Here is a 24,998-nt window from a genome sequence, read left to right as displayed (position 1 = left end):
AAGGGGAAGAAAAAGAATTCTTCCTAACATCTTGTTATGGTTACTAATTCTTAATTATTTATCATTCATTGTACCCCTAGAAGCTCCAGTCAAGCTGTACCGAGCAAGAGTCTCCTTTTTTCTTCCAACATAAAACGGTAAACATATGTCACAGGTGAAACCTAACATGAATCCTTTTAGTAGAGAAAAAGGGGGAAGGAAGGAGACAAGTCATTCCTTCTGCAGCCTCCTAGGCACGTTTAAACCACTCAGTGCTTCCTGCCAGCTGCTGCTCTTTTCTCAGGAGATGATCATTCAGGCTTTGCCAGTCTCTTCTGCCTTCTTCTGGGAGATCTTCTGCCAGCACCGAGCTGCAGACAGCATCCTCAGCTCCCCTGCCAGCACCCACAGGCACCGGGCACCCACAGTTTAGCTCCAAAATATTCCACAGTACAAAATGAAATGAAAAGCTAACGCTGATAGTTAATTGGAGCCAACCAAACACGAACAGGAACACAACCAGAAAGCGAAACTTCTGGCACGGGAAACTGGCAAGAGCTTTTATTGCTCTTATAAATGATGCAGCCAGGCCATTTTTCAGCTGGCCTGATGAAAGGCAGGAGGAGAAAGACATGAAACAACCTCAGGCTCAGGATCACATCAGGCACATGGAGTTTCTCAAAGTGTTTGCAAGAGTACAAGAAATGGAAAATGCTTTAATACCCAGCTTCAAAACCGAGGGGAAAGGGCTGTTTCTGCAAACTACAATCTGCAAGCCTGAGGCTTGCATCCAGATGAGAAGAGCAGCAAGATCTTCTCTGCAAGGCTCGTTCACAAAAAAGCAACCAGTTAGCAACTAAGCCAAAGCAAAAAGTCAAAAAAACTGGGGGGAAGAGAAATTAACTAAAGCAGATTAAATGCGCCACAAAGAATCACAGAATGACCAGGGCTGGAAGGGACCTCAAGGATCATGTAGTTCCAACCCCCCTGCCTGGCAGGGACACCAAACATACACCTTTACTAGATCAGGTTGCCCAGGGCCCCGTCCAACCTGGTCTTGAACACCTCCAAGGACGGGGCATCCACAACCTCCCTGGAGACTTGCTGATTTGTTTTGTTCATGAAGACAGAGATAGAAGAGCATACAATGCCTGCTTTGGAAGCTAACCTTTAGGAATGACATGCATGGGTAAAACACTTAACATTTCTATCACGTGAAACAGAAAATGTATTCCTTACAAGCTAGACAGTATGCCTGAATCTTTACATTCCCATGAGTGTATTACTCCAATGATGAATCCATCAACACAGACTGCTGCCTCATTCTGATAAAAACATTTCACCTCAAGGTTTTATTAACTTTCTGAAGTACGGCCTCCTGCTGAAAAGTGATGAGATGGCCAATTACGATATCTGATCTGATAGCAATACAATGTCCTATAAAAGAAATCATAGGGCAGCACAGGGCTGTGTGATTTCCATTAAACTGCGTCTCAATTGAAGATCTCCAATACTGTGAAGGATTTTGCAATATTCCTTTGAAAATTCTCGAAATACTAATTTAAAGGGCACGGAGACTCATCTAATTCCCTTTCATATAACACAAATATATCTAAAAGTAGTTGGGCAACCTGTTAATTTTGAGAATTAAAGAGGAAAAAATTGCATGGACATACAGCAGATGAATAGCCTATTTTTCTGCCTGTTCTCAGGAGCTACAGCCTTCATGGCAGAGGCAATGAATCCCTCCAGGTCAGGAGAGCATGTTCACAGACCCCTGTGCTACAGGACACCAGCTCAACTTCATCTGTCAGGCACATTAATATTCCCTGGCCCTCTTAACTCCTCCTGATGTCAATAGAGGACTCTGGAAGCCTTCAGCCAAGGAGTTGCAGTTCCAACAGTTAAGCCAGGATTCAATCAGGCCCTGCATAATACAGACATTGTTTTCACGAGCATTGATACAAAGTTTGGCTATGTGAAGACACTGAAGGATATGGAACCCAGCCCAGGAAAACCAACTTAAAAGGAAGAAGCAGGCCAGGTGGTGTGGGACGCTCCTACCAAGGAGCACTCAAGAGCACTCCATTATCAGAGAAGGAAAAAATGGCTTGGGCTGGAAGGGACCTTTTAAAGATCCTCTAGTTCCAACCCTCTGCCATGGACAAAGCCCCGTCTAGAAAATGACAACAGTTTTGTCCCAGTTGCAGTCTAGATGAGCCTGATCTGATGGCTGGAGATGGAGTTATTCCCTGTTGCAGTAAGGAATGCTGTAAGAACACTGCTAAAAATCACTGGTCTTCTCAAAGGATAAACTATGTTCTTTACAGCAAGATAATCATGACGCAGTTGAAGTAGCAGGTGTAGTGAAACACTGAGAACCGAAAGAAAAGCCAAAGCAAAATGAAGGCAAGCTGTTGCTTGGTGCACTCTGCCCTGTTTCTAATGGAACTGTTAATTATCAGATCAAAAAGCACATAACCGGTTGGACTGTAGTAACTATTTACCCCTATGTGGGTGATGCTACAACACACTTCAGCTTGACAAATATATTCCCAAACTTGCACGTGTTTATGCTTAACCTGAAGCAGCCCAAACACTGCCCTTTTGACCAGCTTCTATCTCACAATCAGTGTATGTGCTGAGCTGTGCTCAGATGACCAGCTCCTTGGAGCCCCTATTTCCTACACTCAGGCAACCATTTGTGATGAACTTTGGGCTTCAGTTATTTAGCATCACAAACTACCAAAATCCAGGGGGAGGGAAGAGGGGCAAGAAAGAAAAGCAACCAAAAACAATATTCCTCAAAGATTTTGCAAAGTATGTGACACGGCTAAAAATATTTCCTTACAGTTTTAAACAGGCTGATACAGTAGATTATGAATATTAACAGGCTGACACATACTGCAGACATCTGTCAATGTACTGAGTTCAAGCCACAAACAGAAGTCATATGCAAGCATAGAAAAGAAATGCAAAAGCCAAACACGAGAAAAAGAAGTAACATAACTAATGAAAGTCTGTGTTAAAGCATGTCAGCAAAAAAAGTGAAGGGAAAAACATCACAAAAACAACAGGCGCTGAATTTACTGTCCATTAAAATAAAGAGATATGAAAAACTGGAAGAAATAATGTTATTTGAGTGTATATACATATACAGATGAAGCTTAAGAAGGTAAGTAATTTATGACTAAGGGACTGAACAAAAGCTAACAGGCATTCAAATACAGGCATTGAAACAAACAGCCAATCCGACAAAAAATAACCAGAGTTTTCTCTCTCCAGACCTTGACAGCCAGTGGGTGAGGAATCACAGATCCTTAGCTATGGTCTTCCAACCTCCTCCCAGCCTGCAAGCTGTCGAAGTAAGGTACTTCCAGACTTCTCTATCTAGATGGTGAGGGACAGCAAGTAACCCCTGGCAGCAGTGGTGGCCTCTGACTCACCATTAGCAGCAACTCTTTCAACGTTACAGAAAAGAACATCAGGAAAGAAGTTTAGCTTTCAGTTTGGCATCTTTGGGTTAGTAACTATTATACGACAGGAATGAGAACAAACAGATGGATACGGGTCTAGTTTGCATTTTCTTTGCTACTGCAGAAGTCCTGACACCACCCAGTTTGAAAATAATTCTATTTCAAGAAATCATTATACACTGCCGGAATTCAATGAGCAATAGTGAAAAAGCTGACAGCGACACCAAAGCATGAAGTTCCCCAAAAGGTCACACAACCAACCAACCAAACACAAACACACAAACAACAACAGTATCCTGTAAGACTTGAAAAATACTTTGATTTTCATTTCAGTACCACGTTTCTCATCAGAAAAGGAAGATCTTTATTAGGAAGGACCTTTAAATATCATTTATTTCACCAGAATATTTTTCTTTGCACAGGTTGAGTTATCAGATTTCTGCTCACAAACACCACAATACGCCATACGTTCTCCACTAACACCTCGCATCAACTCATTCCAGCACCTTTATTAGATCAACTCCAATTGCTCACGCCGACTTTCTGCAGATAAGATTTCTCTGTGCTATGCAGTAGATGGAGCAAGAGTTGCACTGTGAAGCGCTCTCACACATTTCCTTTGTTCATGTGCATCATCTGTCCATGGCTGGAAGAAAGACGTCTAAAAAGCAGTCAGCCTTGTTTGCTTCATACCGAACTGAGAGATGAAGATTTGAAAAGCTGTTACACACACGCCTGGTACAGGCTGCTCAAAGACAGCATTACTAATAATTTCTGTGCACATCTCATGGTGTGAAATGAGTACAATAGTTGCTCCTTTTGGAGTAGGACCTTAAGGAGAAAATACTATTGTAACTCGTCACCGAACAACATTTTCCTGATTCTTTTCTTGCAGCCATAGGTATTCAGCCCCTGCTATGATAACTGCAAAGGTGAGAACATCTGACTCTTGTTGCAAGAAATTTATTAAACAAAAGCCGGAATGCTTTATAGAATTCTATTACCATCAATCGATAATACTACCTGGAATAGAGATGAATAAAACCATTACACATACAATCCATTTGTGGGAAACTACTATATCCTCTGTAAAAACTCAATGTGGCATTTAACAGGGCAAGGTAATTTCCATAGCAAAACTCAGATTCTTCTTAATTGTGTAAGATTCTCTGAATTTCTGAGCTATGCTTGTGCTTATTTTAAGTAATGACGGCAGCATCTAAGAATTAGATACTTATATACAACTGCAGCCAAGCAGGCACTCTCAAAAGGAATTTCAGATATTTACTGTTTAAGCACAAGTAATTTACACTGCTGCTATGCATACCGTGCTATCTCCTACACTCAGCTCCCCCAGCTCTGCAGTTCTCACAATAAATTCCTCATGTGTTAATGGAGATCACAAAAAACCCTCTACAGAGGGTAGCATGAAGTCGTTCATCCCTTCTGACTAATCATAACACCATTTTGGTTACTTTCAACTGACATATGAGAGAAAAAAAGCCCAGTAATGTTACTGGGGGGGGGCAGAGAGGGAAGGAAGGAAATGCAGAGTGGGGCAGTCAAGTATGTAACTAGCAAATATTTCAAGCGGTAACAATCCTCTCTGCTTGTAACTCCAAAAAGAATCCCCAGAACAAAACCAACTCCCTTCAGCTCACACAGAGCAAAGCACTTTTTCGCTCCCTTGAAAAGGACAATTCAGGCCATTCCTATACAAACACGTTCCCTGGGATCCACACAAAAGGATGTTACTTGAAGAATAAACAGGAGATACAACTACATAGCTTTAGTAAAGCTTTGTATTGATTCGGGTTATGTCATGAGCAAAGCTGGAAGTGGTCCCAGAAAGGGTGAGAAGCATAAGGAAGTTGGCAGTGGCTACGCAAGCCCAAGTACAAAAGCACTTCAGTAATCAAAATGTGGGAAAAACAAAGGGGGAGGGGAGGAAGGTGGCGGAATTGGAGCTTACAGGTAGTAACCATCCAGCAACTTAACGAATATGGGTTAATGGAATCTCAGACGGATATTGGGAAGCGTGTAAGAAAGCTGTTGTGGTAGCAGGTTTGAGATTATCACTAGGTTTAAAATGAATCTGACCGAGTACATAGATAATAACCATTAAGGTTGCAATCAAGAGGCTTTTTCCACTTGGAAAGGGTGGCTGCTTGAATACAAGCAAAAAAATCATTTTCCTTACTTTTATTTCTATTTTTTTCTCAAGTATTTGCCTAAGATGGAAAAAGATGAGACCCACCAGCAGTGCAGGAAGGCAGGCAGGAGGCAAACCTCCACCGAGCTGAAAATAGCAGCGGCTCGGGGTGACTCAGGCTGGCTCACCTGGAGGAGTGTGCCTTGCTGCACCAGCAGCCACCATGGGATCTCCCTGGGCAACTGAGCAGAGGCACTGCAGGTTTTACCACCAGGTGAGCCTGGGGCACAGCCCTGCCAGCCAGCCCTGCTGGAGCCTGCTCCATCCAGAAGCTCGGTTATTTTTTCCAACCACATTCATCTAATAGAAGATAGCACGTAAGAACCTCGTCTAATTTTGTCTCTGCTTGAGATTTTAGTTATTATGCACCGCTATTACTTTATAATATAATAACAATTAGACTTTGTCACCAGTATTATTTCCATTACCCGTTGCTGCCAAAGCATGCCACAGGCTATCCAGCAGCTCTGTGTGTTCACTGGGCTGTGCCATCACGGATGCACTACAGCAGTGCTTTCCATCAGGGGGGAAAAGTACAGTTGGTTCATGCAATCCAAGCTGTCCACGTCACAGCTGCATTTGCTTAAAATACAGCGTTGTTGAATCTATTAACATTTATCACATTCTGGATATCATCCTCTGCTCTGATTAGCTTGTCTTATTTGCTACTTCTGTGAATTCCAAGGGTTCCATGTTTAAACATAAAACAAGACTATCGTTCTAGAAAAACTCTTGTTTTTTTCCCACAACACATTGGATTATTCCATTATGAACACAGGTTTCTATAACAATTTACACTACTATAAGATGTCCCAAATCTGCAACAGTTTGTACACAAAGAGCCAGGAGCCACAGCTATTAAGCACTTAAATCTCGAGCAGCTCAGCAGGAACCTTTACAGAAGTCATCTTCATCATAGCAGCACTGATGTTAAAAAGGCAGTGAAGCGCAGGTCACTTCTCACAGCTCTTGCTTGAAAAAAACTCTTGCTGAATCCATATTGAAAAAAAACAAACCAGAATTAGGAAAATTTGAAGGCACAAACAGAACAGAAAGTCTGTTTTCCACAACGATTTACAAGAACCTAATGGTGGGAGTCCTGATAAGATGGAGAACTGTACAATAGCATAACAACCTTATTTTCTACACAGACACACCAAAAGCCCATCCTTTTAGATTTTACATCAGGACACTCTATTGATTGAACATTACAGTCCAAACCATGGCACTGCTCCATGAGCACATCCACTTCATTGCCTGAAAGGTTAATTGCAGCCCAGCTGAATGCAACTGTGCAGATGCCTTACTACGAACAGGAACATATGGCATTGAGCATAAGTTGGTGTTTTTACTTAGAGCATGTTCAGTTACTACTTGGGTAAAGTAAGATCAAGCAAAATCATCTGAGCCACTTGGAATTTTTAAGCTCAGCTTTGCTAGGATGTCCATCAAAACTCCACCGAGCTGCATCCCTACTACTGAGTGTTAAACTGACTCAGATTTCAGCCGTGCTATATTCATTACACTGAAGGATATATATGTTTCAATGGAACTCTCCTGCTTGCTTAGTTGTTTTCAAAAGTATCCAACTGGAGCTCATTTGTTGTTAGCACACCACTACCTAGAGGGGAGCAATGCTCAAGAATGAAGACCCAGAAGAATTACTGAAGTCATAAAAAGAAGGGAAAAAAAAATAAAAATGGTGATTCTGAAATTCCAGACAAACACAAAAAGCACGCATTGTGTTTCCAACAACAACAAAATAATACATCATGTCACAGCCACAACACAAATAAGCCAAGTTTGAAACACACCATTGTCTACAGCAAATTAGATGTCATATACTTAACCCAGAGGGCAGCACGGGGCATAAACACACATGTATGTGAACAACAACAGCAAAATGGGGAAAAGAAGGAAAGGGGGAAACAAAAGTTGAAGCTACTAAAAGACAGTATCTGAACAGCATGGATACAATGCGAGCCCTGCAATGCTAACACTTGGAGGGCTCGCACAAGTTGTTAACAGGGCAGTTTGTAACAACTCTGTTTCAGGGCTTTATTTGCACTAGAGATTTTGAGTTCCACATTAACAGTACGACCAGCTCTGTTCTAACTATACAGCAGTTCCTCAATGAATCTGCACTGAAGTTTGAAGTTTTCTCAGATGTCAGCAAGAGCTCAAGGATAGGTCTCCACTAAATTCTGGGACAAGAAAATAAGCCTGCACGTGCAAATACAGATCAAGAGCATAATTTTAGAGAAATCCCACTATTTGCACTTGAAATACAAATGAAATATTACTTTGCTTAGCGTTGAAGCTGTTGATAGCAGAAATTAGCAGGAGTTCCCTCTGCTCAAGAGCAGCAACTGTCACAGCAGTAGCTTACCACAGTTATGGTGGAAACATTCATCTCCAATTATCATCAGGTACCATGGAAAAAAACAAACCCTGCCTTTACTGAAGATGGAAACATTCTAAGTGCAGGGTTAGAAAACAAAAAGCCATACTAACACCAACAGCAATTCTGCAGGCTGAGGACAGGATGACGTAAAGACCCCCCCCACCCCACCCGATGCTGGCTGCAACTTAATCTCATTGTTCTCATCATGCATTTAAATCCACTGACCACGTACGTACAGTTTTCAGAACAGCAGCCACAAACAATCTAATGGTACCTCCAGAAACCCACAGAGTGTGAAATGAAATAAGTAGTGCCATCAAACCACATTAACTCTTTCTGAACTCTGTCAATGTGGGGTTTTTATGACACCTAGAATAAACAGTGAAGCATGAAGCTTATTTGCTCTAAAATATTTCTCTCTACAAAAAGGGAGAAAGAAAAAGAAACTAAATGAGCGTTGCCTGCTCCACCTGTGATTCACCCAGAAGGTTAAATCCAACCGGTTAACGCATTCCATAATAAAATGGACCTTGCTCCCTCCTTTGTGCTCTATGCTGTAGCTAAACATGTGTTTTCCCCACAACTTAGGAGCTTGATCAAGACTTGAGCCAAAAGCTTAATAACAATCTGCACAAAGGAAACAGAAAACTTCAGGCTGGGAGAACATACCTTGTTTGTACCAACTGAACAAACATACGGCCTAATGGAGTTCATAAGACCAAGGAAACTCATCGTACACTGAAAAAAACACAGGCATTCTCCAGTTTGCGAAAGCCCTTCTCTTGTGGATAAGAAAGATACAGCTGTACTCTTGAACCCACAAGGCCTGGAAACTAGGCCATCCTTCTGCTTAAGGCACTGAAAGAAAGAATTCTTGTCAGATACTTTCTCCCACGCCCCCTCTGTCCAAATCAAAGCCATGTGTTCTTATTGTGCAAAAGCAAATCCAGGCTAAGAAAAAAAAAAAAAAAGGAAATAAATTAAACATGGTATAATTATTATTATTATTATCCCGACCTTATCACTCCATTCCATCCTCTCCTCTCTTGCCCTGTTCAATTAGCTTCCTTCAGAAACACAGCTGCCTTCTAGGCTCTGCTATCAGACAGCACACTTTGCCATATCTGCTTTTGATGCCACCTGAGACGCCCCCTTGCCTGACAAGCCTGAGATGAGTTGTGCATGTTGCTGCAATTACCTACATGATGATGCAGATCTCATCACCTCATCTCACCACACTATCCTGCCCCAAGACTCCCCTCTTCCATGACATCTAGTAACACTCATAAGGCAGTAGATAGGTAAGCCAAAGGACAGATGGTTCCTACATTCCTCCTAAGCCAGCATCACCATCCAGCACTCCTGCCTTGGTTGTTGCTTCTTCTGCAGCCAACACACAACCACGGCACAGAACAGTGCCCTAAACCTTCTCAGCAGTGATGATGCCACAGCACAGTCACAGCACTACCTCCACAAACAACAGTCGTATCTTCAAAAGATCAAATCACTTTCACTACTAAATTCAGCAAAACTCTTACACCAAACTTGGAGACGTTTACGCCAGAGGCAGCAAGCATCAGCATTCCCATTTTTATTAACCTTCCTGAAACAAGTGGTAGACAGCCCACTCCACGTGTCTTTTCTTACACACAACTCTCAAAACACACTGAAGAGAATATATTACCAACACTTTTCTTTTGCTTTAATTCAAGAAGACCATTCCCAAATGTAATCACTGTAGAGTATAATAGGAAGGGGAAAACACAAAAGCCCCCCCTTAATCCCAACTCAGTGAAAACAAAGAGCGGCAAGCTCGCAAACTCGGATTCCCATCCCTCTCCTCCTGCAGCCTCAACAGAGATAGGAAGCTCCGTTCACCCCAACTAACCCCAACTGCAACTGTCTGAATGCAGACACGCTACCTTCAGCAGCCTACACAGCGCTACCAAGAGCTGCAAATAGCTACATATACCAAATCAACACACGGAAGAACATTTATTTTCAACGTTACTATTACCCTTCACTTTAAACAAAACAAGAAGCTGATAATAGGCATAAAAATAATCTTTACTGCGCTGCCTCCACCCATCAACTTCCCTCAACTTTCCCAACCGACCATTCAATAAGAAAATGTTTGACAACTGTATTTTGTTTCTTTAAACATAGTTTTGGTGAAAGAGTAATAGAATTCCCAGCAAAAAACCCTTACGGACACACGCATTAGATAAAATAAAGTATTGCACCAGGTGATAAAAGGAAGAGCGGAAAGGGGAAAAAATGGGTGTGAATTTATATAGCATGGGCCTATCAGTTACACACATACCCACTGTTCCACAACGACCGTTCCTCTCCACCTGTTGTTTGCCCATTGTCATCAGCCCTCTTACCTTTCACTCCATCTTGCTGATAAGAGCTTATCGGCTGATGTGCTGCACGACCCCATCCCATCTGGGCTACCTTCTGAGGGCGCTGTGGCACACAAGGCACTAACAGTTGTGGAAACCTGCCTGCTTTTCACACATCCAGCCAGGAGCTCCCATAACTCTCCAAGGCATGTATATTCTTATGACAGGTGCTATATCTGACTTTATTTTTCCAGTGTCAGAACACATGCTTGCATAGTCACTGAGAGAAAAGGGTACACTGGAATACATACACAAATATATATATACACACACACACATTGCTGGCAGCTGCCAAGAGAGCAGGGGTGGCAGTGGTCGGGTAGGCCCCAATGACTTCATGCAACGAACTCAGGCCATGTGCAGAGCACAGCTGGATGCGTCCAGTAGGTTTGTACTCAGAGCCATCAATCAGCTCCCTCCGGGATGCAGAGCTACAATCTGTCCCTTGAGAGCTGCACAATGGAGCAACACTTCTGAGAGGCAGCCGTGGCAGAGGGAAAGGAAGATCACTGTTAACTGCATGTCTTCTGAGAGCTTCGCTAATACAAGTGCTTGGGACTTGAAAATATGCACTACAAAGAGGGATTTAGTTCACCAAGCAATAAACACACCGCTCTGTAGCTCCTGCTTTCCCAGCCCTCCCTTTCTAGCGACTTCTCCCTTTAGTTGCAAGGTCTCACACCCAGTTACCAGTGCTTACTAGCTAACCTTTGTGCATCCAGACAGCACAAATGCTTCTCCAGTCCATTAGCGCTTATTAGTAGGAGGAAGCACATTAAGAGTAAATTAAGCGTCTCACCTCACCCTGAGAGAGTCCATTTTAAACCAAGGGATTTTGCTGCTCTGAAGCAACCAGCTCCTTCACCCCACATTCCTCACTTTAGCCCTGAGGCTGGGGAGCCCAGCAACAACACCCAAAGGGCTTCCCTGGATCCATGTTCTAGAACCCCACTCACTACAGCACCAGAACTACTTGGGGCAGATGTAGGAACTCGCCGCCGAGCAGCTCCTTACTGTTCATCGGACTAGAGGATTATATTCATTAGTATTAGGTTACAGACTTACACCAAGATTTGCAGCAGCAAATGTGCAATTCTGAAGACTTCAATATCCTGTATGAACCCAATTTTAGAAACCCAATGCCCTCTCTGAAAGAAGAGAATATATCCTTACCTATATCTGGCTGTCAGAACAGACCATTCAAAATTAGCACGTTTCCTAAATGAACTACTAACACTTGAAGTTCTCATTTCACAGAAGTTGATGACGTTTCAAAACCTTTCCATTTGCCTTGTGCAAATGCGCTTTGCAAGTCTTGTGTAGTGTGCTCCTGGGTTTATGCATAAATATTTCTTATCTCCTTCTGTCATCTACCGCTCCTCTACATTCCTATATACATTTGAAATAGAAACTCATAAGTAACACATATCACTCAAATAGGGATCTTGTCATTTAATTGAATCTAAACACTCATTTCATCTCAAGGACTTGCGTGCTTCCAGTCTGACACCAGCAGAGGAGAGACAGCGCATGAACAAATATTGAGGAGAGGCCAAGTGCACCTACTTGCTTTATGTTTCAACTGGGAACTACACTGATGTTGCCTCGTCAATTAAATTTCCACTTAGCAACTGAGATTAAAGCCTTCAGTTCTTTAACCACATTACCATATTTCTGTTACCTTCACCTTCTAAAGCCTCTTCATATAATTCAATAACCCATAGAGCAGACACAATTTCTTCGGCTTATACAGGCGAGGCCTAATGCTGGCCAGAGCCCCCAAACACCTCCTGCTGTTCCAACACACCTCACCACCTCCTTTCATTTCCTACCAATCGCCTTCTACCCATCTAGAAACTGGGCAGAACCACATGTGAGACACTTAATAGAACCATTCCTGCACCTTCTCTTTCCCAAAGGCAACCAGTGGTATCAAGCATGCATTCCAAACATAACTCTTCTAATCTTGCTTCCCTCACCTTCACACCTCCCATGCTGTACCCGCTTAAGTAATTCCCACCAGCGGAAAGGACCAGACAAAGTCCAGGCCTTTAGGACTGGTTGGGTACGCTGCCCACCATGACAAGAGATGGGTTATTTTCCACGGGAAGGTCATTACAATGGAGAACAACACGACGCTTCAACTGCATCGAGCCCGGGCGGAGCAGAGGAAGAGCGCAAAGATGTTTAAGCAGAACACAAAGGAAGATCCAAACAATCAACTCGGGAGGTACCGAGGCCGAGAACACAGACAAAACACAAAGCAAACCAGAGGAAGGAATACGGCAACAGGAAAGCGGGAGCCCATCTCCAAGGTGCAGCCCAAACAAAGAGCGGTACGGCCGGCAGCCCACACTCACGCAGGCCGGGCTGCACACGGGCAGGGCTCGAGGCCGCTCCCGGCGGAGCACCGAGGCCGGCGCTCAGTACATACATATAAGGGCAGGGCGGCCCGGCCCGGCCCGAACAATGCGTGCCAGCACAGCCGGCCGGAGCGGGAGGCCCGGCCGGGCAGCGCCGCGCGGAGCGTCCCGAGACGCGGGGCAGGCGGCGGGGCCGGGAAGGGGAAGCCGGGGAAGCCGGGGAGGCCGGCGCGACGCGGCACTCACGTTCTCCGTGTCCCGCTCGTTGACGGTGGGCAGCGGCGTGCGAGTGGACATCTTGTGGGCCGCGGCGCCGCGCCCGGCGCGCTCGGGAAGGCCGCCCGCTGTCGTAGGCCGCGACCGGGCGGTGGAGGCCGCCCGCTGTCCCCGCCGGCAGCGGGGCGCTCAGGGCGGGCCGCGGGCCTCCTGCCGCGCTGCCGGCCCCGCTAGGCGCCCGCCGCCATGGCCTCGCCCGCCGCGCTGCCGCCCGCCTCGCCGCCGCCGGGCTCCGCGCAGCTCGGCCGCCGGCTCCTCCTCCAACGCCCTCCTGCCCGCTCAGGTGAGCGGCCGGCAGCGCAGGGGGGCCGCGGCGCCTCCTCGCAGCATCCGGCGGCGGCGGCGGCGACTCCTCCCTCCTCCAGCGGCCGCTGCCCCGCGCTGCCTCGCCCGGCTCTCTCCTCCTCCTCCTCCTCCTCCCCGCCCCCGGCCCCGCAGCGCAGGGAGCGCCGGGCGGTGCGGGCGGGCCGTGCCGGCGGTGCCGTCCCCGAGGGGCGGTGAGCCCGGGGATGCGGCCGTGAGCTGCCTCGGCGGGGCCCCTCGGCCTGCCGGCGTTGGGGGCGACGGAGGAGGCGGAGAGGGGTGTGATGCCCGTCCGTGCCTTGCTTATTCCTAGGGAAAGTCCACGCTCAGACTTTGTGGAGACTTGTAAAAGCCTGCGTCAGCATCTGGGTGAAGCAAGTCGAGTGTGAGTGCCTCTGAGTCAGCCCGAGCCGAGCTGCAATCCGGTCGACAAGACCGGGCAGCGCATCCCTCTGCCCGACCCGCACAGCCCTTGAGCACTCCGCTGATGACCTCATGTGCTTAATATTAGAAACATGCACGCATTTTTTGTCTTTGAGTAGTTGCAAGTGTTTACGTGACAGCAGCTTTCACTATAAAACCAACCAACCTTCGCCAAACTCAGTCTGGAGAAGTAGAAAAGCTCACGACCAAAACCTACAGACCGATGTGCCTGTACTTCCCCTGTGGCATGTCGAGGCTTTTGTACCTGGGTTTGTAAACATGTTAATAAATTAAGCAAACAACCCTTGGTCTTCTCAGGGATGTTTCTTTGGAAAACCATTTTGGAGTGCTCTTAATGCACAGCACACCTATCACCAGGATGCCCTCATGCACTTGTGAAAGGAAGTACTTTGTTATTTATTACCTATAAAGATGCTCCGGTCTGGCTGGTTGTGTCATTTGGGAAGTGCCCCCAGAGCAGCTCAGAGGACACTGGAGCTTTCCAGATGTTTGGGAAAGCATCTTGGCCACTGACACACACACACAGAGCATTGCTGCATTAGCATAGCAGTGCGGTCGGGCCTTCTGAGCACTCAGCATCCCATTGCTCTGAGCATGCATGTTGTGTCTGTCTGGAGCCCAGCCAGTCCTCAGCCCAGAGCCTCCCAAATCCTTGCTTGCTACTGGCGCTGTGAGGGGACTTCTGGGGTTCTTCATTTTCCTGGGAACAACCATGGTCCCGTCAGCAAGCCAAAACAAGTTGTTGACAAACTGGCTATTAACCCAGTTTGGTTGCTTAGCTCATCAAAATGCGCTCACTTTAATTCCAAATAAGTACAAGGCTGTGTCTAGGGCTGCGCGTGGGGCCTGGCTCAGCAGCCTGCCTTGGTTGCCTCTCCCTGCTGCCAGCCCACCGCAGTATGGGTCTGTCTGTGCACTTGTGGTCAGGGAGGAGAGCAGTGCACTCAAACATCTTCTTAATGCAGTCACTGGCACCGCTGGCTGAGGGAAAGCTTAGGTAAACTTCCTGCCTTGCCATTTGAGTATGTGCTGGTCAGTAAGTTGTATGAGCGTGTTGGTTCAGAAGATATTAAAAGTATATAATAATTCTGGTTATCTGCAGACCTGCTCTGCAGTAGTTGTGGCTGGAGCTGTTACTGTCATCATCTGTAGCTTTCAAAGCAATAAGGTCACGCAGTGCTGCACGACCCCATCCCATCTGGGCTACCTTCTGAGGGTTTTCTGCACCGCTCCTGTTCTGCCATTGCTCGTTCTCTGTATATTTCCCAGAAATGTCACTTTCATTTATGACCGGACAACTTTGCTTAGTGAAGAAATGAAGATGTCAGTCAATTCTGCAAGCACTTGTCCCTCCCAAGGGAAACTCCAGCAGTGAGTCAGCTCCAGCTTCTTGGCACGCAGAGAGTATGGACTCATTGCCTTCTGCCTTGTGGAAACCAGGTCCAGGTGCTTTCTCCTTCAGGAAGCCAACTCTCTTCTCTTTATGTTAGCAGGGATGTGCTGGATGGGAGCTGAACACCCAGGTGAGCACAGAAACTGCAGTCTCCTCAGCTCCCATGTGGAACTTTTCCGGTGTGCATTGAGTGACTGGGTTGAAATTCAGGGCTGGAAGGTTTCCACCACCTTAACCCTAACAGAACTGCATCCACAGTTTTATGAGAGATTTTGGATACAAGTCAAATGAAATTTTCCCTACAATTTTTCTTTTTAAATTTGGTTCTCAGCAGCAAAAGAGGGAGGCTCAGAAATAACGCAAGAAAAGTTGGCCATTTAGATGTGGACAAAACAGGCCTCAATTATTGCCTTTAATTACGCCAGCACATCTACTATATTCTGAAAAACGAAATGAAAGACCCGAGAAAGGACAGTCCTGAGGGACTGGCGGATGAAGTTGCTAAGCCACAATCCATCCTGCTTGAGAAGTCGTGGCAGTCCAGTGATGTTCCCAGTGGCTGGGAAAGGGGAAACAACCTTTGCTTTTAAAAACACAAAAGAGAGAGACCCAACTCATTCTCAATTCTGTGCTCATTTCCAGCTCCCGAGGTCATTACAAACTACAGGTATGAGGCTTCATGGATTATTTACTTTCACACAAGAAGATTAAATTACATGCATGTCGACTTTTAAAATGCATTATTAGTTGTACTCAGGATTCTGATTTTGCTCTAGGAATCATGAGAAAGCACACTTTGGTGAAAAGCTTAACTTATCCCCAATGCTTTCTTATTGTTTTATATCTCTAGGGAGCCTACAACAGCATTAGCAAATCAGTCTTTCAGAAGGACAGCTACCTGAAAAAGAGCTGCATCCCTCAGGAGTCAGTGGTGTGATGCAGTTGGCAAGGAGGTTCTCCCTGTCCCTGGGCACACCTCTGATAGGCAGTAAAACAGAGGATATAAGTGGGTTGTACATCACTAAAGATCTCTGTGCTGGCCTTTAATAACCATTGCTAAAAATAACTAGTTTCGATTGTTTCCTGCAGCTTTGATACCTCATCTTTCTCATGACGCCTCCAGTCTCTACAGCTGCAACCAACTTCCCACATCTGAGGAGTTTCAGAAGGGAAGCAAGCAAGCCACCGTAGCGCTGAGGTAGAACCACAGTGAGACCTGGGGCAGCGGTCATTGCATGAACCTCAGTGCTTGCTTTCATTTGCTGCTGCCCTTTGGTGGGTTTCAATAGTGATTTCAAACTTGCTTTTTCAAAAGTTCCCTTTCTTTCTTTTGTGTAGCTTGGGTTTAGATTCAGTAAAATGGAAGAGGAGGTAAGGCTCAAATCATTTCCATGCATCAGCGCTGTCACCACGCCTTTTTGATAGGCATTTTTTGGAAACATAGACTTTCTTCTGAAAAACAACAATATATTTTGGCAAAAGATAACAGCATAAAATGGATATTTAGATCACAGTGTGTTTGAATGATCTGTAACGCCTTTTTTTGCTATGAAAGCAAAGAGTAAAGTAACGACTTAGAGCAGGTACTTGCACGACTCCTCTCAGAGCTGTGTCTGAGCCTACTGCAGGAGACATAATGTGCCACGACGTTAGTGTTGTGAAGCAGAGAAGCTTCCCTGGCTGTTGCTCTCCGGAGGAAGCCAGGGACAAAAGAGACAGCAGACTCTGTAAGCAGTCCTGTGGGACCCTCTGAAGGCAGACTTGAAACCAGATTTAGATAACCCCAGGAGATGGGGCAGGATGGCAGAATGCCTGCAACAAGATGCCTGGTGACCTGCCATTGATCTTCAGGGGGCCATCAGGGCCCAGAAGTGGGGGAAGAGTTGGGAAAGGCAATTAACCTAAGTGGTCACAGATGTTCTCACTCTGTATCTGCCCTCTGCGGAGTTCAGTGCTGTGGTTTTTGTGGAACGACAAACTCTGTGTCCTAAATGGAGCTGCTGTCCCTCACAGGAACTAATTTTTTCCAAAGGTCTGTGCTGCAGCCGTGCAATGGGAGATTTTAAATGCAGAAACATTCAGATCCAAACTAGAACCTGTTCTGACTGAGGAACAATTTGGGGTTTTGATATGAATTAATCCAATAAATTATTCTAAAAACAGGAAGATCTTTATCAATTGCAAAGGCCCTGTGTAACCCTCAGCAAATCTGGGGTCACTTCCAGCACTCCTTTCTCTCCCCCCCTTTAAGCTGACCAAAGAAGGTGAAATGAAGATGGAAGAAGATGTAGAGATTATTTTTTCCTTCAAGGTTTTAGCTAAACTTCTCATGGAGAGATTTAAATGTGTGTGCGTGTGTGTGTGAGTAAATTTATTTACTTATTACAGCTTTTATTTTACTGTTATTTCTTATTCGTTCACTATCTTGTTTGGTTAAGATTTGATTTACTTATTTGGATAAGATACCTTGCTGAGTGGATGGGGCTTCCTTTTTTACTGAGTCATTCAGCTATTTCCAAACATCTTGAGATTTTGGGAACTTTATTTTCCACTTCCCCCTGAAAAAAACTGCAGTATCCCAGCATTGTTTTCTGCTGACAGCATTAAATTGGCAGAAGAACTTTAAAGATAATTGACAAAATGACAGCATAGGGTAAAATGTTGGAAGGAAATATCTGACACAGGCATTCTTGGACTTTCTAACAGTTAAACCACAATGGCCTGTTGAAATGAATGAGTTCCTCCTGCAAGAGAAAGCAAATTTTATCCCTCTCAGAACTCGTATGTGGAACAAAATGGCAAAGAACCGTAAACAGCAATGAATTGTATGGGCTGCATCTCACAGCAGGATAAAGGCTGGGATGAAATTTGTGCAGCCTGCTCAGAGGTTATCAGGAGCAGAGAAAGGCCATCAGACATGCTGTAGTGGCAGCTGAGCCAGAGCTGGCAATAACCTTGCCTGTCACGGCTTCAGTGATGGATGTAAAAGGGGAAAGGTTCTAGAGGTCTCCTTCAAAAAGCTTATAGCATTTAGCAAGAAAACACATTTCTGCCCTCAGCCTTGTTGTCAATAAGGTCTGATCCTGGACATTTTCATGGCACCTAAGATTCATGTTGAAAGCAAATCTCACCGTGAGCTGTGAGAAGAGAACCTGCAGGGCCTTTGTCTGTTACCAGTGCCATTGTCCTGCACAAACACATCACCTTGCACATACACGTTGTCTTGCACAAATACATCATCCTGCACAAACTCCTTGTTTTGCACAAACACATTGTCTTGCACAAACAAATCACCTTGCTTGCCTAGCCCAGTAAAGGAGGCAGCATGGAAACAGATACACGGACACAGAAGGCAAAAAAAGAAGCACAGCGTCGGATTTAATGTTCTAAGTTAGCCAGAGAAGAAAGAAACAATGTCAACACAATTTCCAGAATGAGCTAAAAATATACCTCTTGGTTTATTTTTAGATGTGCCATGCTATCCAATAACAGTTCAGCTTTATGGCATGCAGAAATAGGATCCCAATTCTGATTTCGGTTGTATTGCTGGAAGTTTTCCATTGACTTCAAAGACACTTAATATTTTCACCAAAGTAATTTGATCAGAATCCGGCCACAGATGCTTTGTTCCTTCATGTGATGCACTTACATGTGAGCTTTGGTGAAAAAGTAATCTTTTAAAGAGCAACGTACTGATCTATCTCACAGCTTTTTGAGGTTCAAATGATATTATGTGTCCTGAAAATGAGCAGTGCTGTATATATGCTAAGCATTGTGACATATTATATAAATGCACAGTGTCAAGCATGCTATTTTCACCCTTGCCCACAGCACGGTCATTACATACCTGAAGTAGGCTGAAATGCAACGTTGCATTTGAGAAAGATAATGGATTATGTTTGTATATCGTGTTGTTAGGTGATCCGCTGCTTCTCACATATAGGTCACTACTCAGATCTGTCAGAGTTAAGCATGGCCACTCGTTGCTGCCTGACACCCAGCATGCTTCTGCTGCTGCAGAACTTGTTCCCCTCTGTAACTCATCAGCTCTGATCAGATCCAGGCAAAACTCTCTGTGGTGATCACATGGCAGGAGGAAAATGCCAGTCTTTGTTCTGGAATATCCTGTTCAAAGCACAGCTGAGCAGTTCTGGTGACAGGGGTGTAAATTGAATTAAGGACATACAGCTGAAATATCATCATGAGCACTGAAAAGCTAACTAAAATAGGAGAGAGTATGTTTAGTAAGCCAACGGTTATCTTAAAATAATAGTTACAAAGATCCAGCATGCTTGCCATGAAGCATGGAACGGAAGGTCCCATAAGAGATGCAAGCCCAACTAAGAGAACACAAATGTTCATTCCAGCTGCAAAAACACGTATACAAATTTTTCAGGTTACATTTATTTCTCATGCCCAATGTTTGGCATTGTTCCTGCATTGCTGATATTTGCCCCACAGAAGCACATTAAAAATCCACCCAACCAAATCTGAAGGCCTTCCGGTCCGTTTTTATGGAGCTCTTTCAGGGAACAAAGCTTATGGTTGTTCCAACCAGATGGATAAAAAGCAGCTGAGCACGCACCCTTCCCTCTGATTTCCATGGCAGATGCTGCTGAGTAAGGGCTGGCCAGGCTGCTGACACGGCCATGTGGGTGGAAGATGAAGGTGCAGGAGGATGGACAGGCTCCGGGAGCGAATCCCTTTCACACGCATGGTGCTTCCCCACAGCAGCAGCCTCTGCGGATCCTTGCACAACTCGGCCTTCTTTAAGCTTTTAACAAGGGTGTAGGAGTTCAGAAAAAAAACAAAAATACCTCCCTTCCCCCTAGAAAAAAGTAATTGCGAAGATTTGTTTTGATGTAGCATGTGCAATAAACTTGAATCGCCGAAAGTGAACCGCGCGGTTGTGCAAGTATCTCTCTTTTTTTTTGCCCTAATTTTCATTCCTGGTTAGCTATTCATTTTGTTTTGCTCTCAGAGAAGGCACGCTGCACGCTGGATCCCAGTCCCAGCAAGGCCGATGGCAGAGTCCCTGGGGCCACTATCACCCCAGGGCTGAGACAGCTCCTCTCTGTTGACCCCGCTGGGGCTGCCCCATTACACACCATCAAACAAACTGCTCCCTGTCATGTCCAATCCAGACAGCCCTCGCTGTGATTCATTTGTCAGGCCAAGGCAAGCATTAATGCTGAGTAATAATGCTTAAATAGTGTGTGGAGATAGGTTCTACTCTGCTTGTAACTGTGTTACTAATTATGAGCACTGCTTATTTCTTATAACACTCATTTATTTTAATACTCTTTGAAAGACCAGGAGTCCAGGGTTTCTAGGTCTCCATACAAACAAGGCCTTGATGTTACAGCAAGCTCTGTGCTGGGAGCCCATGTGCATTCACAGCTTCAGTGTCAACATCATGGTCCTTGTGAGCTGTGCAGACCTTGGCTGAACCCAACACAGATGCTTCAGATTTATTTTTCTCTTAACAAGCTCAGAATCTGAATCTTGGTTATTATTACACAGCATGCCAAGATGTGAAGGACAGAAGAAAGGACGGTCTAAAATGCAAATGATGCAATAAGTGGGCTCAGAAAATAGCAGGAAAAGAATGTAATCCAAAGGGACAAGGCCAAGAAAATGGTTGTTCAATTTAGGAAGAGTCGTCCAATGAAACTTACTAGTATTTAACAGTCACGTACTCACAGTAGAGTCATTTGCTGTGGCCAGCAATCAAGAAAACATTAATGACTGACCCTTCCATTCCCTTCCCTGCCCTTCTTTCCCCTGCCCTTCCATCTCATTCCACCCCATCTTGTCCTATCTCATCCCATCCCATCCCATCCCATCCCATCCCATCCCATCCCATCCCATCCCATCCCATCCCATCCCATCCCATCCCATCCCAACCTTCATCTTTGTTCTTAGCTTTCCTTCAGCAAGATAAAGACCTGATCTCAGCTTTGTTCCCCCTATTACTGGTAGCATGGTAGGCATAGGTAGGGATTGCTGGTTGTCAGGGGAAGGGAGAAAGCTTCTGCTTTAGGAGTGATGGAAAAGGAAGCAAACTCTTATCCTTCCTGTCCCCATCCACATATCACTCACAGTAACAGCCGTCCTCCCTTCAGAGCTGCCTACAAAATTTACTTAGAATTCATGGGAAATCTTACGCCATTTGTATTAATGGAAACTGAAGTGTGGAAAACACCAGTGAAGTTGTCCAGAGAGTCTACAGAAGAGAGAGAACCAAATAAATAAATATACAAATAAATACATCTTTCCACACACAGGATGTTACCCCATCTACCAAGCATTCCTTTTTTTCTGAGCTATATTTTCTATATATAGTCTTCTATGTTTTTTCCACACATTTTTGAGGTCTGCATTTCTTAATAGAGAAAAAGCTTTGCAAAAAATTTGTGCCAGTGTTCAGACCATCCATAAGCTGTGTGACATGATCACCTCAAAACCTTCCAATGGACTGGCCAGTTGTGCAGACAGGGGTTACAAACAGTGCCATGTGACAAATCAAGCCAAAGGACATGCAGCTGATGTGCTAAGCAGTAGTCCTAATGTATAGCTCATGAGAAAGCCATTGGCTGAAATTGCCTTGTCAGTCATTTGTTAAACAGTTTTTAGCACTGAAGGCTATGTCCTGGATGAAGATGGCTGATTCTCACACCAAGGAAGAGTAATGTGTCTTGAGGCTTGTGTTTATGGAGCTACATATTTGTTCACTGATCTCTTACCGATGGAAGAAGGCTTAAGGAATGCCATTTTGTTGTTAATATTTTGCTCAGTGTTGTGACAAAGGATGACAGTATCCTATAGCTTCCCTGTCAGTCTGAGTAGGCATGTCATATACATCAAATGACAAAACCAGTAATTAACATAAAACTCTCCAAGTCCTGCAGCCAAGTCCCAGCATCCTTCTTTACCTTTTCTTCTTCTTTTCCTTCTTCTTTCTGGGGGAGGTGGATTTAATCTTCTTTCTACAAGTCTGAAAAAATCCATTTATGGAAACAATGGCATTGATATAATCCATTAAAATATGCCTAATTATTTGCAAAGTTAAATATTGTTTCCAAAACTGTTATAAATCTGCACATAAATCCTTCCAGTGAGAAGTTTTGTCCTTTTACTGCAGCATTAGCATGTAGAGCATTTTTAAAGGAGCAATACTGCCACATGTTCAAAGCAATTCCAAATTCCAATTAAAGACATCTTCCATTATGGATGTTTGTCAGTGGGAAGGAACAAGGTCTTTCATAACAAGGAAGTTATTGTTTATTTTTTCCTTGACATTCTGTGGCAGGAATTAGACATTTCGTGTCTCTTATTACCATGCGGTAATTACTCCTTGTGTGCTGAAGGCACAAGTAAAGCAGAGTGTTTCCTAATTCCCAGAAGGCATGTATTATCTCATGGTGGCACACACACAGCGTGGGGTGACATTTCTTCCCAATACAGGTAAATTGGCTAATGCCATATTTGAGATACAGCTTTGCTGGAACTTTTCCATTAAAACCACACTTGTGTTTCCCTGGTTCCAATATTCTCAGTCATGAAAGAGACCAGGATGCATCCCAGCTTCCAGCTGACAATTCTGTGCCATGATGAGCCCCCACATCCATCATTACATTCTGGTTGTAATGTATTTTTCTCAGTTCCCCACAGCAAGGTGTCAATCCACTACTCTGCCCTTCGCTTGAGATTAAACTCCAAGATCAATGTACACTGAGTTTGGCCATATGAGAACAGATTCATGATGAGATAGAGGGAGGACAGAGAAAAGACCCTTCTGATGATTGCATTTGGGAAGCTCCTCCAGGTCCCTCTCGGTTCCTTCTAGAAAGGAATCTCAGCCATGGGGCATGTATTCTTGGTGTAAATAAGATATTACTTTCCTCCAGTGAGGTGATACAACCCTTCCTTTATGTACAACTAGCTATTATACTTTCAAATATATTCATGCATATATATTATAAGTACATATGATCTCTATAACCCAAGCTCTTCTGTATTATGGAATCCTCATCAGAGGAATCTCTTTTATTAAATGAGGACTTGGACATGGGAAGGTTCTCCAAGGGGAATTCCCATCTACCATGAAAAAATCTTGAACCTGGCTGTCTTCCAAATATGGTCATAAGTCTTTTTATCTTTTCTCTTTATAAAAATCACCCCTGTTAGTCTGAGATATTAACAGGTGGATTTTTGGCAATAGCTTTTCATGCTTTACGTGCTTTCCATCAAGCAAAAGGGGGGAAACACATCTGGATTGGAGAGAAATGGAGGCAAACACTTGACTCCAATACAGTTAGTGGCAATAATGAGATCAAGATGAAAAACGTATTTTTGATTGTGATTTTCTATTTTTTCCCAAAGTTGTCTCTGAGACAAAGTCCTCTATGGATGCATTTCTCAAGATGACAGCCTCTGCTTTGCATCTGTCCTACAAAACTGAATATGAGCTCTGAAGTTCAAAACTGGATATCAAGTCAGACAAAGTTCAAGGCAGACTTGGGATTTTGGCTTGGTTTCACAGCTAAATGCGTAGGGTAAACTCCTGGTCATCTCAAGTCAGTGACACAAACCCCTCTTGTTTCAGTGGGCCAAGAATGTCACCACAGGCAGTTTAGCAGTCAGTTACCAAAAGAAATAAAAACTCTGATTTTGACCAGACTGTCATTACAGCATCTTTATTCATGCCCACATCAGTCATACCTATACTATGCTGGATCTGTGCTTCCTTCCCTTTATATTTGTCAAGGTTTCCTGCCTGTCTTGTGCTGGAAGTCTTGTGTCAAAGGTTGCAATCTTCAGATCTAAGAGACAAAATATTTGCTAGGCAGTACCGCAGCTTGAGATAAAACTCTGACAGCATTTTGGTGCTTACAGTCCAAATCCCAATGGAGTCACAGGGCAGATCCCACTTATATTGATTGTCTCTAGATCAGTTCTTTTTAAAGCTCTAGAAGCACTGAACGCCATCATATGAGATAAGCCAGAAGTGTTTGTCGGAACAAATTGGCAATAATTCTGAGCAGCTATTATCTTCAATTTTTTTTTATCATCATGTCATCCTCAAATATTCATGACCATAAATGGTATGAACTTTTTGCCTTTATTCAGGAATTTCCTTTTCGATCTCTCTTTTTCCTGAAGGCAGCCTGTGCTCAGATGACACAAAAAACATCTGGAGCGTGATGCAGCCCCTCGCATCCCCATCCGGCAAACAGATGTCTATGCACGCCTTGGGCAGCACAGGAATATTGCCCCACTCAGAGAGTTTTAATGATAACTCAGCTAGTTGCTCCAAAACATCGTATGTTACACCAACATTTTGCACAAACTGAGTAATGCGAAATGTTCTGCCAAGCCTCCTCGGTGCGCTCCTCCCCAGCTGTCAGCCCCAGGACAATGCTGGCAGTGAGGAGCCCAGTGCTCCCACAGGCGCTCAGCTGGCCTGAGCCTGGCCTGAGGCCAAATGGCTCCTCAAACGCTTTCCATGGGTTACAGCTGAATGTCTATTGCCTGCTGCATTCATGCAATTCCTTCTAGTGGGAGGAAGGCTTTCATGAAAGCTGCTGGAGTGCTTGTACTCTACTCTGGAAGTGGGTGAGGGAGAGGCATTCCCTGTAGAGCTCACATTGCAGTGTTTTCAGTGACGATGATGAATTTACACATAGATACTGTGCCGCCAGATTTTGTTTGCTCAAGCCTCATTAAACTTTGTGGAGTTT

General features: G+C 44.5%; 1 protein-coding gene across 11 annotated transcripts in view; it reads right to left on the bottom strand.

Moving 5' to 3' along the window:
- MARK1 (microtubule affinity regulating kinase 1) overlaps nucleotides 1–13,546 on the bottom strand; it is a 49,548-nt gene extending 36,002 nt beyond the window's left edge. For all 11 annotated transcript variants that reach the window (XR_014943855.1, XR_014943856.1, XR_014943857.1 and 8 more), the window contains exon 1: nucleotides 13,086–13,546. Coding sequence is in view for 8 of the 11 variants with exons in the window: in XM_015857204.3 (XP_015712690.1) it covers nucleotides 13,086–13,136 (51 nt within the window). In the remaining 3 variants the exon portion in view is untranslated. The remainder of the gene's footprint in view (nucleotides 1–13,085) is intronic.
- Between the last annotated feature and the right edge of the window lie 11,452 nt (nucleotides 13,547–24,998).

This window comes from Coturnix japonica, chromosome 3, assembly GCF_054131305.1.
Source record: "Coturnix japonica strain WE chromosome 3, WE-NBRP24, whole genome shotgun sequence".
In the NCBI taxonomy this organism is placed as follows: domain Eukaryota; kingdom Metazoa; phylum Chordata; class Aves; order Galliformes; family Phasianidae; genus Coturnix; species Coturnix japonica.
Note: the sequence above shows the minus strand (reverse complement) of the source record. Positions and strands in the feature narration are given on the sequence as shown.